Genomic DNA, 13,210 nt, shown 5'->3' on the forward strand with positions numbered 1-13,210 from the left:
TACTCATTGTAAAGAAGTGTTTTCTGTCATAAATCTGGAGTTGGCTGCTTATTTTACTATGGATATTTTGTTTTAATTCCTTCAATGTCTTCTTTATTTTCTTCCTACCCCAAATGTAATTGTATTTCAATTACAATTCTGTCTTCAGAACTGAAACTGATCACTTCTTTGGGTGGTTCTCTGAGAAACGAGTCTTTAAAATGTCTCTTAGAGGGGCACCTGGGTGGCTCAGTCGTTAGGCGTCTGCCTTCGGCTCAGGTCATGATCCCGGGGTCCTGGGATTGAGCTCCACATCGGGCTCCCTGCTCGGTGGGAAGCCTGCTTCTCCCTCCCCCACTCTCCCTGCTTGTGTTCCCTCTCTCACTGTGTCTCTCTCTGTCAAATAAATAAATAAAATCTTAAAAAAAAAAATGTCTCCTAGAAAAAGCAGGAACTGTGTTGAGTCTGGGAAAGGAGAGATGGTATCGTAAAACAAGCAAATACCAATAATTTTGGCAACTAAACTGAAAGGATTGAATAAAAGAGAAAAGGTAAAAAGAACTCCACAGGCTAAATGTACAGTTTCCATTTGTCCACCAGAGGGAGGTATGTTAACTGGTGAGAATAGAGGCCAGGCTGAAAATTTTTCGTTACCTGTGTACACGTGTCATTGCTTTTAAAAAGGGATCATTTTATATTGTGATTTATTTTTTAAGTGTATGTGTGGGAAATTATTTAACAAAAGTTTCTTCACACAAGAATATAGATGCATCATAGCCGGCTCACTTAGTACATTTAAAAGCACAAAAATTATATTTTATTTATACACAGGATTATTTGCCAGGATTTACTCAACTTGAGTATAAAAGATTTTCTTTAGTATAGTATATTTATTTAGTAAATCTGAACTATCACGTTTGTTTAATGGGCTGATTATATAAGTTTACTCTCAGAAAGTCCTGGTTGGGGGAAGATGTTTAAGAAAAAAACTTCCATGATTTTAATTTTGAAAAACTTTTTGAGCCATTATACACAGATTAATTTTGTTTTATTTTTTGTGGCATAACTTTTTTTTGGTTGAGCCAGTTAAATTAATTGGATTATAATAATTATTACTGCTTTTTGTAATCATGTAGCTGAAGATAAATTCCTCTCCTTCCAGGTAGGGATGCACTTAAATTATCCAAGGAACTTAGGACAATCTCCAAAGAGGATATTATATACTCTAAAAACCTTGGGGGCGAGGGGAAGCAAATAAAATAGACATAGTAAGGAAGGTATTTCCTGGAACTTCCTAGTATTGAGATTGAATTCATCCTGTTGAAATTTAAGTTTACCTCTTACAAATAGAAGGATTTAACTTGGACTTGGCCAATTTTAGCTTATTTATACAACTGGAGCCAGATAGTTCTTCCCTGATTCTGAATGTGAAAATAATATAGCCAAAAGAAATGTAACATTATTGATCCCTGAAAATTTTACCCCAGTTAAAAATGCTTATTAGAAAACCATTATGTTGGGGCGCCTGGGTGGCTCAGTCGGTTAAGCGTCTGCCTTTGGCTCAGGTCATGATCCCAGGGTCCTGGGATTGAGCAGGGAACCTGCTTCTCCCTCTCCCTCTGCCCTTACCCCTGCTTGTGCTCTGTCGCTTGCTCTCTGTGTCAAATAAACAAAATCTTTGTTTCGCTTGCTCTCTGTGTCAAATAAACAAAATCTTTTTAAAAAACGATTTTATTTATTTGAGAGAGAGAGAGAGTGTGCAGGAGCGGGGGCAGGGGCAAAGGGAGGAGAAAGGGAGAAGCAGACTCCCCGCTGAGCAGGAGGGGCTCATTCCCAGGACCCTGGGATCATGACCTGAGCTGAAGGCAGACGCTTAACCAACTGAGCCACCCAGGTGCCCCCACATCTGGATTATTTTATTGCACATTGTTATTCACTGTTCACAAAGACTCTGTAGTAAGAAAATTAGTATTTATAAAGTATTTAAGAATACCTAATTAAAGCATATTGTGGACAGGCATGGTATTCTTAAACATATTTTGCATTTGCGTGTCATTTTTCATTTAATTCTCAGTTCATCTCAGGGGAAGTTGAAGCACCCACAAATGTTCACAATGGAATATAATAAAGGTTCCCTTTACAATGCCCTAATCACTCTTGTAATAATTTTTAATGAAAAATTTTAAACATACAGAAGACTATTTGAAAACTTACAGAACCTAATAATTGTATATGTTCTCTTTCATTATGGACAGCACATTTAACTATATTTGTCCAGGGCTATGGCCCTGGGGGGTATAGGTATTAAATCAATCGTACAGGTTTTATAACCAAGTTAACTGTAAATATGAAAATGTCCTGCTTTCTGCCTTAGGAGTTTAGTATGCCCCATTGTTGTCTTTTTGTAACTTTGGGGGCAAAAATCACAAAAGAGAAGGCATCCACTCTGTCTCCTAAGAATTTAAGATCCATGAAAAGGGTAGAGAAGGAGGAGGGAGAAAGAAGGGAAATTAGTATTTAATTAGTATAGTAGTGAGCTGATTTGTGCCAAGTATAGTACTAGGTAGCCTTGCATGTATTATTTAATCCACAGGACTATTCTGTGAGGTATTACTATTCTCACTTTACAAATCAGGAAACAGACTTAGGGAGATCAAGTAACTTCTTTAGGGATGTGAATTCAGTTTGAATTGAAAGCTTTTATATTCTTTCCACTGTCGTTGGATGCATCCTTTCCTGGACTTTTTAGGGCCTAAAATATAAGTGACTCGTTGAAAGAATTTATGTATAATATGGGACGCAGTATATGTATCCATGCTCCTCCTCCCCATGCACCTTTACATTTACTGTGATTAATACACGGTTATGTATTATACGTTGTAATGTAAATAAGATTTAGATTTAGAGCCAGGGCGTAGATTTGAGTTTTTCGAGTACTTTATGTCTAGTTTTCCCCAATAGAAAATAGGGATAATTACTGCCTCTTTTCCACTGCAAAGGACTGATGTGATAATTAGGGAGCCAAGATTAGACAGCAGTCACAACAGGAATAAACTACAATTCCCGAAATGCTCGAAGAGGCTGACGCCGGGCGGGGACACAGTTCCAGCTTTAGGGCAAAGGTGACCCCTCTGGGTCCGGCGGCGAAGTAGGGAGCAGCCGGTCCTCGCCTCTTCCCTGATGCATCCAGGGATTTGTAGTTCCCTCAAGGCCATGATCTGCCCTTAAGGCCCGTCTCTCACTACGAGTCCCGTGATGACCCGAGGCGCGGGCAGCGCCTGCGTGTTGAAGCCGAGGGATCGTGCGGGCGGTGCTACTGGCGGGAGGAGTAAAGATGGCGGTGCGGGGGTCTCCGCCTTCTGCTCCCGGCTGAAGCGCTCCGAGAGAAGCTGCAGCGGCAACTGGGGCAGCAATAGCAATCCAGGGGTGGTAGTTTCAGCAGCAGCTGCTGAGGCCGGAGCAATGGCGGAGCTAGAGCACCTGGGCGGGAAGCGGGCAGAGTCCGCGCGAATGCGGCGGGCTGAGCAGCTTCGGCGCTGGCGGGGCTCGCTGACAGAGCAGGAACCCGCGGAGCGACGAGGCGCGGGGCGGCAGCCGCAGACTCGTCGCGGGAGCCCTAGGGTCCGCTTCGAGGACGGTGCTGTTTTCCTGGCCGCTTGCTCTAGCGGGGACACCGACGAGGTGAAAAAGCTTCTGGCCAGAGGTGCCGACATCAACACGGTCAACGTGGACGGCTTGACAGCCCTGCACCAGGTAGCTCCCTTTTCAGTCTTACAGGCGTCCAGTCTCCTATAGATGAGCCTGTGACCCCTGCGGGCCGCCCACGGGGAGTGTTAGTGTCACCGCCGAGCCCTCCTGCACGGACACTGGTCCTCTGGGGCTAGTCGGTTTCATTCTCGCACGGCTTCCCCCACTAATCAAGTCTTTTTCCGACCCCAGGGTCTCTACCTGAAGGAGTAGCGTCACCTCGCTGCCTGGTCAGTGTTTGTATTTCCCTCCACCTACTTGAGTTGTCATGGTTACTGATGATTTGGTCCCTGGTGTTATCCCTATAGATTAGTCATCTTCACTCTAGTTGGTGTGCATGTACACCATGTCACTCGTATAAGCATAGTCAATGTCATTTGTCTGATGCCTTTTCAAAAAATTCGGTTTTCTGTTTGTGTGACCCTATTACAGAGTATCTTAGAGCACTCAGAGAGTAAACCCCTATATTGGGTTAAGGCAAGCAAATCTTCTGAAACCACACCTCCTGTTTTGCTGGTTTGTAATGATTCATAAACAGTTTGTGTCTCCTGGAGGCTCCTAGAACACCCCTGACCTCATTGTTATGGGTATCTTCTTAGGAGTATTACCTCCCTAAGAGCTTCCTATGGAGAACCAATCTACTGAATCACTTACGTTTATTTGATACTTGTGGAATAGTCTTTTTTTTTTTTCCTTAAAGCTTTTTATAAAAATCATATGCCCCATATATAGCTATAGTATATGGGTTGTGGATAACTTAACAGTGGTGTGCTTAGTAATAACACTTTTACTTCTCTCATCTTATGCAAGAGTATTCTTACCTATGCAGTAATGTTCAATATATACTGTCAAAACTAACTCCACCCTCCCTCCCCGAATGGAACTTCATCAGTTATTTTGGTGGGCTGAGAGCTGGACACCCACTCCTAATCTTTCTTATTTTTCTTTTTCTTCTGTGTGTACAAAGTGAATGTGTTGGCATGAGAATCCACTTCTAAATAATAATTCCATTTTGTGTCATACCACTTCACTGAATGTATTAGCCAGTAGCCTAAAATTATTCCTCACCGTGTTTGTAACCCTTCTCTTTCACATGGAAGAACCTTCTCTTCTTTTCATCCTATTTGTATCTATTTTTTTTTTCCTGCTTATAATAGTGCCCCACCTAAGGTAGCAACCAACATTTGTATACTCCTTTGCTGTTTAAAAATTCTTACGTTTGTCTTCCCCTATGTGAGTCTCAGCAGTGATTCTTGAAGTAGGTGTGGCAAGTAGTGTTGTAATTCCCATTTTACAGATGAGGAATCTGAAGCTTAGAAAATTGTTACTTGTGCAAGATTAGAAAAGAAACAAGTTGCCCTTAGGCATAGATTTTTCAGACTTAAATTCCAGAGCTTTATATCTCACCTAATAAGGAGCTGAGTATAAATAAGACAGATGCTAAGAGGGCCATATTCATTATTTTAAGTTTCTGGACTCTTTGAGAAGGTGAATATTTATTTTTCAAGTATATTTGAGATGTTAAGGGGATTGAGATCTGGTTTCTGGAAGGAACCATTTCTTGGGTTCATTGATGATAGAGAAATAGAATCCAGTTTCTGGTCCATGTGCTTCTTTACTGAATCACTAGTCTATCAAAGGACAGTTTTCTTAGTGCAACTCAGTAGCCCTGTTTCTTCTAAGGTGACTGTGCTACCTGAATCTGGTCCTTGCTGTGTATATTTTAATAATGCCCTGAGAAAAGCACCTGCTTTGAGGTCACTCTGGTAGATCTCGTTTTCATACAAAGTAACCACTTTTCTGATCCCTTCTGAGACTGACCTTCTTGGTGCCTTTCCTTCTATCTTAACTACCATCCCAGATTGTGAAGTACAACTTCTCACTTTATATGCTCTTCACATTCAGTAATCTCTTGAAATAGGAGAGGAAGGAGATGACAGCTATGAGGTTTTTAACAACAACGACACCAGCATAGGCAATATAGGCATTCGTCCCTGTTTATGGACCTGGCAATGAGTTGAATTGAATAGGTATACTCAGTATGAGACAAATTCAGCCAAAGATTAAGCTGCTTGAAGATCTGAAGCCAAACAAACTTTCTGTTGAGAAACTATCTCTTTGTTTTAATCAAGACAAGGGCCTTTATTGGCTCAGGAACTCTTTTACAAGTCAGTTTCCGTGGAGTGACAGTATGTCCCTCCATGCTCTGAAGAGCTCTTAAGGTACGTAAAAGGTTATATTCAGAATGTGAGACTGGAGCGGCCAGTAGCTGAACAATTTACTTTGTGACTGATTGTCCTTCTGTGAAATGGAGAGTGGTACAATTATCTGAATTGTTTCGTTAAAATATCCATCTGTTATATAAGCACAGTATGAATTATCCGGAGAATTGCTTTCTTTCTCCCTTTTGTTTGGCCACGGCCTCTTGACCAACTGTGAATTACCATCTTGGCATGTTGGAAGAAACCCCCAGGTGATATTGGTGGTTGATTTTTCTCCTCCTCCGCCAACAAGGTCACAGTAAATGATTTATACTTCAGGTTGTGGTGCCTTGATGCTGCTTTTGACTTAGAGACCTTTCTTTCTTGGCAGACTTTGCTTAGGCCACGAGGTGCTTGAGTCAATGATAAGCTCCAGGGGGCCTATTAATAATACTTGAAATAGACTGAGGTAAGAAATATCTCGAAGGTTAGACCTTCTCTGATGAAAGCCTTGGAAACTGATGCAGACTAACCCAACTTGGGTGAATAAATTGTATATGCCCTTAGTATCCCAGAGTTATCAATGAAAATTAGGCATTACTCTGATTATATAACCCTTGAAAGTATTTGTTTGCTCACAGAGGAATTCCCATTTACTTTGTGAATATACACTATAAGTCATGATGTATGGGTTAATAATTCTGTGTGGGGTGGTACTTCTTGAAATTTCTTTTGTTTTTATTTATTTATTTTGCAAGGTTGATTGTTATCACCTATTTTGGTGTTCTTAGTATTAAAATCTTGGGTGCTCTGGGTGTAGATACAGGCTCTTAAAACTATATCTACCAAATCATTGGTCTACTGTAAGAGGCAAGTGCTTGCTTTCAGAAAGGAGATTTTCTGGGAATTGTTAGAATGAGTGCCTGCATATTTCTTCAAAATATGTTTTATTGGCGCTTGTATCTGTGTTGGGTGTAGTGGATACTAATGTCAGTCCACACAGAGATGAGGATGATTCTGTACTTGACTCAGAAACTCAGGTCAGTTTTGTAATGGTCTCAGAGTCCAAGTTTGGACCCTCAGGGACACCCCAGACTGGAAATTCAACTCCTCGTATTTTCTGTTATTATACAGCTACCTCCATCTGACCCTGTAGCTTCAGGGAGATTAAAATGATCTATTTCTCTGGAAGACAGAAACAGATGAGGGAAGGAGGAAAGGCAGAGCCATTTATATTCACAGTGAGAGTAAGACAGAAGACGACTAGGATGATAGTGTGTTCAGTTCAGTACAAAATAGTATGTATATGTGCCAATAGGTATGGTGAAATAAAACTTGTATTTGTAATTTTTTTTTTTTTTTTTTTAAGTAATCTCTATGCCCAATGTGGGCCTCAAACCCATAACCGTGAGATCAAGAGTCACATGCTCCATCTACTGAGCCAGCCAGGTGCCCCTAAAACTTGTATTCTTAACCCTTTCTCTTTTATTCCAAGTTTTATTCCAACTTATTTCTCTTATAGTTCCACCTGTGAAATGACTTTGCCTTACCCTGTGTATATTGATGAATTCTGCTCAGTGTCAGGACCCAAGGCAATATGGGATTAAGAAAATCCTATTGGCTTCTTCATTATTGTGAATCTAGAATAGTCATCCTGAGTCATTTTAGTAGTTTGCCTCTTCAGATTGGTTGATATGATGCATCAGACTATGTTGGGCACCTGGCTCCTTGCCTTATGAGTGTTAGTCCCAAGTTTCCATGCCATAGTGCACCTCAAAGCCAGATTTGAAAAATAAGCTTATTTTTATGGTGAGGTGTTTTTTTGTTTGTTTTGTTTTGTTTTTGAGTACAGATGCAAGTTACTTTTATTTGTTCCCTAGCCAAATTTTTGTTGCCCATTCTTAAAGTCCTGTAGAGTAACCGTATACTATCATTTGGGCTTATAGAATCTTCTCTGTATTTTTAAATAGGCAAGCTGTCAGTGTGTTTGGTTTAAGCATAATTCTGCTAAAGGTAGAAGGTTGGACAGGTCTTGTTGGTAAATTAAAATTAAGTCATTGCTTGCTTATTTTTAAGTATTTTTAAAGTATACTTTATAGGGATGCTTGGGTGGCTCAGTTGGTTAAGCGTCTGCCTTCGGCACAGGTCATGATCGCAGGGTCCTGGGATCGAGCCCGGCATCAGGCTCCCTGCTCAGCGGGGAGTCTGCTTCTCCATCTCCCTCCGCGTGCTCCCCCTTGCTTGTGCTTGCTTTCTCTCTCTCTGTCAAATAAATAAAATCTTAAAAAAAAAGGATATTTTATACGCAGTAAAATTCACCTGTTTTGCACGTAGGGTTCTGTGAGTTGTGACAGATACGTGCAGTTGTGTAGCTACTACCACAATCAACATATAGAATATTATCATTGTCTTCAAGATTTCTTTGTGCTCCTTGGAACCAACTCCTCCTCCCACCCCTAGCCCCTGGCAGCCATTCATCAATGTTCTGTTCCCATAACCACAATGCCATATAGATGAATCATACAGCATGAAGCCTTCTGAATCTGGCTGCTTTCATTTGGTGTAATGCACTGACATTCATCCATTTTGTTGCATGTGTCAGTAGCTCACTGGTCTTTATTGCTGAGTGTATTCCAGCATCTGGAAGTACTACAGTTTGTTTATCCACTCACCAGTTGAAGGACATTTGGATTATTTCCAGTTTTTGGTAATAATGAATAAAGCTGCTAGAAACATTTGTGTACACGTTGTTGTGTGAACATGTTTCATTTTACTTTGGTCAAATTCCTAGCAGTGGGATAACTGAGTCCTGTGGCAATGAGTGTTTCATATATATATATATTTTTTAATGTTTTATTTATTTATTCATGAAAGTCAGAGAGAGAGAGAGGCAGAGGGAGAAGCAGGCTCCCCGCCTAGCAGGGAGCCCGATGCGGGACTTGATCCCAGAACCCTGGGATCATGACCTGAGCCGAAGGCAGATGCTTAACCATCTGAGCCACCCAGGCGCCCCTGTTTCATATATTTTTTAAATGTTTTATTTATTTACTTGAGAGCGAGCGAGAGAGCAGGGGGAGGAGCAGAGGGAGAGGGACATGCAGACTGTGCTGAGCGCAGAGCCGGGGCGGGGCTCCGTCCCATGACCCTGAGATCATGACCTGAGTTGGATGCTTAACTCACTGAGCCACCCAAGCGCCCCAATGAATGCTTAACTTTAAAAGAAACTGCCAAACTGTTTCCCAAAGTGGCTCTACCATTTTGCATTGCACCTAGCAATGTATGAGTTCTAGTTGCTTTGCATCCTTACCAGTACTCGGGATTATCATTTTATTTAAGCTGTTCTCATGGTTACATCGTGATAAGTTGTTTTTTAAGACAGTAGTAAGAAGAGTAGTAACAGCAGCCTTAGTAGTTATAGTAGTAGTAATTGTAGCTCTCACTTATGTGGTATTTACTCTGAGCCAAGGACTCTTCTAAGTTCTTTTAATATATTAACTTGTGTGTAATACTCAAAACAGCTCATGAGTGAGGTACTTTTATTATTGTCTGGATTTTATAGAGATAGGGAAACTGAGACACTGCTCAAGGTCACACAGATAATAACTGGCAGAGCTAGAATTTATTTAAGTCCAGGCAGTCTGACTGGAGAGTCCACGTTCTTAACTTTATATTGCCTCTTACTAGACTAAATTGCCTTTCATTCTAAAAAAGATTAGAAAATGACATTATAAAAAAAGTTGAAATTAATTTAAAATCAGGCTACTCAGAGATATATGCTACTAAAATTTAGTGTATTCCTTTCAGGTTTTTTTTTTTTTTTAACATTATATTGAGTTCATATGTATGTGTTTAGCTGCATATTTACAAAGTTGGTATCATATACTGTCTCCCGATTTTTTCACTTAACTTTCCTTGTAATTGTTTTCTTATATCATTAAATATGCTTTGAAAGTAAAGTTTTTGATGTTTGAGTAGTATGTCATCATTTGGATATGCTTTACTATATATCTTCCTTGTTAGAGGTTTTATTAGATTGTTAATTTACTGCTTATATTGAATGCCTAATAATTGTAAGTTAGTGTTAAAGTGTATGTTTGTTGATAGGTATAGTTTGTGCCCTCAAGAAATTCACAGTCTGGTTTGGAGACAGATAAATAAAAAACAATTACTTTTAGAGTGATAATTTCTATGACAACAGGGAAAGATGCACTCCTAAATTGAGGGTCGTAGGAAGACAGTCTATGATGATGGAGCAGTGTGGGCAGAGAGATAGGAAGAAGTATGGTATGCAAGCAGAGGGGACACAAGGCGGGGATCCCTAATGGATGCGTTTGGAGGGTTAGGGAACGGGTGAGGATAGCATCCTAGAAGACTTTGAACATCAAACAGTAGACCAAGAATTTTTGATGGAGTCCTTAGCAGAAGAATTTTGTGGGTTTGAGCAGGGAGGTGAACCCAACCAAAGCAACATTAAGGAATATGAAGCTGTATTTGGATTTCAGAGTGAATGGAAAGACACAGATGAAAGAACCAGCTGAGAGAATGCAGATGAGAAAGGAAAGTATAATACAGTTCTAGCCTGTGAGTCTGAAAGAATTTTGTTATTCAGATGGATATAGGAGTCAGTCCAATTTTGGACGAGGAGCTCTGAAGACATCCAAGTAGAAATATCCTGTAGGCATCTATGATTCAAGGCTAATCCTCACCTCCCTATCTAGGCTTCAGTTTCCTCATATTTAAAATGTGAGAGTTGGATATTAACATAAAGGTGAGAGTTGAAGCAATGAATGTGGAGGAGGAGAGGAGAAAATATAAAAGAGAAGAACAAAAAACAATTAGGTGGTAGGCAGAGGATGCAGAAGTTCCCATTAGAGCCGTAGGAGTATGTGGTAGGCTGGCAAATGCCCCCTCAAAGATGTCCACGTCCTAATCCCCAGAACCTGTAAATAGGTTACCTTGTATGGTAAAAGGGACTTTGCAGATAAGATTAAGTTTAGGGTCTAGAAGTAGGAAGATTATCTGGGATTATCCAGGGGAGTCCAAGGTAATCACAAGGGTCTTTATGGGATAGGAGGCAGGCAGGAGAGCAGAGTCAGTGGTAGATGTGATGATAGAAGCAAGAGACGGGAGTGATCAGAGGAAGGGGCTGTGAGCCAAGGAATGCAGGCAGCCTCTGGAGGCTGGAAAAGGCAAGAAAATGGAGTCTCCCCACAGAGTCTCAAGAAGGAGCAAGCCCTGCCAAAAATTTGACTTTAGCACAGTGAGACTGAGTTCAGACTTCTGATCTCCAGAGCTGTAAGATAATAAATATGCGCTGTTTTAAGCTACTGATTTTGTGGTAATTTGTTGCAGCAGCAACAGGAAACTAATACAGAGGAGAACCAAGACAGCACAGTGATACTGAGACGTTTCAAGGGATGGATGGTCAATAATGTAAAAGGGAATTGAGGAGAAGACCTAAAAAAACACAAAACCTATTGGACTTGGTCATTTATAACCTTGGAAAGAACAGTTTCAATTGAAATGTTTTTGAGGGCTTTTGTGGAGATTATTTGAAGTTTTTTCTTATTAAGGTAAGTTAATCTTTCTGTTGATTTTTGGAAGGAAAAAATAGATCTACCGTCAGTATGATTCTAAATGTAAATTAGGACCCAAAATATATGGGAAGACTCCTAAGAAGCTGGCTTTTGACTAATTCAAAATAATGAAAATGGTTTCATTATTTATGAGTTAAGAATATTATAGAATATTAAACTTGACTCTGGAAGCAAAAAGGTTATAGTCCTATTACTGAAGGACTGATTAGCTAGTTGAGATTATTTTATTTCCCAGTTCTGGTTTGGCCCATTTCCCACTCATTAGCACTGTCACTGGAGGGCAGCCTTAGGGGAGCAGTGATTGGGAGGTTAGCACCAATAAACAGTTTCTTCTGCCATTTATTCTTTTACATTTATTGAATGTCTACTCTATGCCTGACTCTGTGCTTCTTGTTGTTACTTAGCAATTGATATATTTTAGAAATGAACTAGAATTTTGGGAATGCTGTCCAGAGCATTATCATTTATAATAGGAAATTGGCTACGTAGTGATTTTCTATTTTAGCATCATGGCTCTTGGGGATTGGAGGGAAAGTATTATATTCATCAGTATTTGTTTTCATCTATGCTTGTGGATTTATACCTTTATACCTAAAGATGGTATAAAGATGGAAGTCTGGGATCTTTAATAAATCTTTAGTGTTTCAACATAGTAGTAATAAATCCAGATTAAAGATCTTGACCCAGAATTTTATATAGGGCAAGGAATTGAAACCTCATTTGAAGCTTGCTCAGTTTGTTGACTTGAGGCAGGAGGCTTTGAATGTATTGGGGATTTCCCCCCTGCTTCTGAAGTGTAATTGAAAAAATTGTTTCTTAGAAGCGCCTGCCTGGCTCATTCGGTAGAGCATGTGACTCTTGATCTCAGGGTTGTTCAGTTCAAGCCCCACATTGAGTGTAGAAATTACTTAAAAATAAAATCTTTAAAAAAATAAAATAAAAAATTGTTTCTTAAATCTTGGATTTTAGATTGTAACCAAACTGAGTAAATTTGGGGGGCTTGAAGTTTTATCAGGCAACGATGAGCTCATATTCATTTCATGAGTCAGTGTAATTGGAAAACTGAATCCTTAGTTCTTACTATTGAAAATTGATCTACGTGTGGTTTCTAATGCAATATTATAGTATGTTGTAGTTATGGGATGGGTTTGTGTAAGAATTTAGAGATTTTGTACTTAGTATCCTAAACATTGTCATGTCGTGACAATCTTTTGGAATCATATTCTCTTGCAATTTTGGGCAAGTATTTTACATTGCTATGCTCTGAATATCCATGATATATATGGTATAAAACCTGACTGTTACTTATGAATTTTTGGTCTAGTGACCCACTTTCTTTTTATTTTTTTAAAAACTTTTTTGTTGTAGAATATTTTAAAATATAAAGTATAAAAGTAAAGAGAGTAGTATAAATGAATTCTCAAAACTTACCAACTCATGGCCAATTTTGTTTCATTTATGGTCCTTTTCTCCTCATCCCTAAACTGGATTATTTTACAGCCAGTCCTAGATATAACATACTTTTATTTGTAAATATTTCAGTATGTATTTCTAAAAGATGGAAATGTAATAAAAACAATTATAATCACATTATCACACTTAAATATTGAACACTTACTCCTTAAAATTGTAAAATATTCAGCAGTGTTTAAATTTCCCTGATGGTTCATGGATTTTTTTTTTTTT

At 39.5% G+C, this 13,210-nt stretch overlaps 1 protein-coding gene across 1 annotated transcript in view; it reads left to right on the top strand.

The window, feature by feature from the left end:
* The first annotated feature begins 3,234 nt into the window (after positions 1-3,234).
* Positions 3,235-13,210, top strand: part of LOC102745937 (uncharacterized) — a 37,413-nt gene continuing 27,437 nt past the window's right edge. Inside the window, exon 1 of the mRNA XM_081823205.1 lies at positions 3,235-3,732. Within this exon, the coding sequence (XP_081679331.1) occupies positions 3,235-3,732 (498 nt within the window). The remainder of the gene's footprint in view (positions 3,733-13,210) is intronic.

Source organism: Leptonychotes weddellii, chromosome 6 (assembly GCF_054177405.1).
Source record: "Leptonychotes weddellii isolate Sample4059 chromosome 6, ASM5417740v2, whole genome shotgun sequence".
NCBI lineage: Eukaryota > Metazoa > Chordata > Mammalia > Carnivora > Phocidae > Leptonychotes > Leptonychotes weddellii.